The 2829-nt window shown below is 37.2% G+C and overlaps 1 protein-coding gene across 1 annotated transcript in view; it reads right to left on the bottom strand.

Moving 5' to 3' along the window:
* The window catches only part of LOC106459518 (Ca(2+)/calmodulin-responsive adenylate cyclase-like), a 262313-nt gene that overhangs the window by 37494 nt on the left and 221990 nt on the right, over positions 1-2829 (bottom strand). The window contains exon 7 of the mRNA XM_022386021.1: positions 2410-2568. Within this exon, the coding sequence (XP_022241729.1) occupies positions 2410-2568 (159 nt within the window). The remainder of the gene's footprint in view (positions 1-2409; positions 2569-2829) is intronic.

Genomic DNA, 2829 nt, shown 5'->3' with positions numbered 1-2829 from the left:
TTCCTCGGGTTTCGTGGACAAGAACACAACGTGTCCAGGAAGATGGAGCACCGTGTCACACTGCTAGAAACACCCAAAAGTGGCGGAAAAAAATGGTATGCAGAAGTTGCCCTGGCCGAGGCAATCTCCTGACATGAACCCCATCGAAAACTTCTGGGCCATACTCGACCGGCAAGTCAAGAAACAACCAAAAAAACCAATTTCGAAGAGCGATCTACTCCAAGTTTTGAAGCAAGAGTGGGCGAAAATCCGACAGTCTAAAATTAACGAGATGATTCTCACGATGCCCCAAAGGATCAATTGTCATATTCACATGAATTGATATATTTATAATTTAATTAATATCTAGTAGATCTTCCTTTCGCTTCGTGGAGTTCTGAAAAATTTCATTTTTTTCTGAAAAGGTGGTGTCTATTTACTTGTGACCGCGCTGTGTATACTAGCGTATAGCCCTTAAAAAATGACGGGACAAGTACTACCACCCCACCCCCACCCTAACCTCACATTTCATAGATAACTGAAATAAATACATTTTGCGAAATCAAGCTTGACCAACAAAGAGGCAGAAAAGTGAAGTCGAGGCAGTGAAACGTCGGTAAGTTCCTTTGTGAACCAATTAGAATTAAGATCATTGATGAAATAAATTCGTGGCGTATTCATAGAATATTTATTGGTAAAAATCAGTTAGATTAACAACTTCTAATATATAGAAAAAGCCAGTGCGTTTTGGTAACACTACGTTCCAACAATGGCTTTTATGTTATGTTACTTAACAACAAAAGTATAACATAATATTGTTGTTATGTTCTGAAAGTGTAAAATAAAATGTATAGACAAAAAAATTGGAAAAATATTTGTTGATTTCTTAATTTAGAGTCTCTTGATTAAAGAAGTTTTTTGTTTTTATTAAAAACGTTGGTGATATAACAAAAAAATAGTTTAATTCAGAAACTATTTAAGTTTAAAATTGAAACGATATTTTTTACTTTCATGATAAATTTTATGCACTTGGCTCTAGGCTAGGTGATCCCACACTACGTATTTAATTTAGGCTTATTATACCAACACTCACTACACTTATAAGGCTCCACGACCCCCTTTGTACCTCCATCACTATGACTCCTATTTCAAGAAATCGTGCGTGATGTAACGTGACACACACTGGTTGTTATATAGATTATATATATATATATATATATACATAATTGTTTGTTTAATATATGTATAATTATCTGTTTACAAATTTATTGACATTCGACATAAGACACTTGAAACAAAATCTCTCGAGTTCAAATGTTTAGCCTCACACGTAAAAACTGAGAAAAGTTATTTGTCATGTGGACTCGAAAGCGCATGCTTTTATTGTTTTTGTCTCCTAGTGTGTCAGCGGTAAGTTGGACTTACCAGGCTAAGCTCCGGGGTTCGATTCCACGCAATAGACAGAGCGCAAAAGGCTTATTGTGAAGCTATGCTCTAAAACAACAACTATTATGTCTTTTTTTTGCTTAAGCACAAAGCTGCACAATGGGCTACCTTCGTTATGACCACTACATGTATCTAACCTTAAATTTTAGCGTTATGAACTTTGATCCGCATCGCTGAACCAATGAGGGCTTCTATTCGTATATGAGGATTTTTTCCTCTCATTATTAATGTACTACATTGAAGTGTAATGAGCTGACGTAGGAAATTTTTTAAGTAAATTGAAAAATGTCATTGTTTCTTTTCACTAAGGGTTACAACATCACATGGAGAATGTAGTTGTTCCTTCCTCACTAACGGCTACATCACACGGAGAATGTAGTTGTTCCTTCCTCACTAACGGTTACGACTTCCCACGGAGAATGTAGTTGTTCCTTCCTCACTAACGGTTACGACATCACATGGAGAATGTAGTTGTTCCTTCCTCACTAACGGTTTACGACTTCACATGGAGAACGTAGTTGTTCCTTCCTCACTAACGGTTACGACTTCCCACGGAGAATGTAGTTGTTTCTTCCTCACTAACGGCTACATCACATGGAGAATGTAGTTGTTCCTTCCTCACTAACGGTTACGACATCACATGGAGAATGTAGTTGTTCCTTCGTCACCAAAGGTTACGACATCACATGGAAAATGTACTTGTTTCTTCCTCACTAACGGTTACGACATCAAATGAAGAACGTCACTGTTTCTTCTTCACTAACGGCTATGACATCACATGGAGAATGTCTTATTTTTAATTTAAATTCTGCTTAATAGTTTAATTTACTCATGATTATAGCTTACAATAATAATGAAAACATGTCGGCTTATTGATCTTTAGCCACGATGACACTCACTTAATCGGAGCTTAGGTTTACAAATAGAACATGAATTACGTATTTATCATAAACTTTGTTTTTATCATTAAATACTTGAACATACCCTGGTTCACCTCCTGCCTCCATGTTATTAGCCAACGTTACGTCATTACTCCACACATCATACTGCCATTTTCTCAAGCCCAATACTCCACAAAGAACTCGACCAGTGTGAATACCAACACGCATGTTCAGCTGGACATCCGTGGTCTCCACCACCGAGCTATTGGGAAATAAAATGAACCGATCACTTTATACATGCGTGTTCTAAGCTACATAGGCATTCAGAGAGGGTCACAAAGATATGAAACATTGAAAGTTATGTTCCGTTCAGAGATGGTCACAAAGATACGGAACATTGAAAGTTATGTTCCGCTCAGAGATGGTCACAAAGATACGGAACATTGAAAGTTATGTTCCGCTCAGAGAGGGTCACAAAGATACGGAACATTGAAAGTTATGTTCCGTTCAGAGATGGTCACAA

The sequence above is a fragment of the Limulus polyphemus genome, unplaced genomic scaffold (assembly GCF_000517525.1).
Source record: "Limulus polyphemus unplaced genomic scaffold, Limulus_polyphemus-2.1.2 Scaffold621, whole genome shotgun sequence".
NCBI lineage: Eukaryota > Metazoa > Arthropoda > Merostomata > Xiphosura > Limulidae > Limulus > Limulus polyphemus.
Note: the sequence above shows the minus strand (reverse complement) of the source record. Positions and strands in the feature narration are given on the sequence as shown.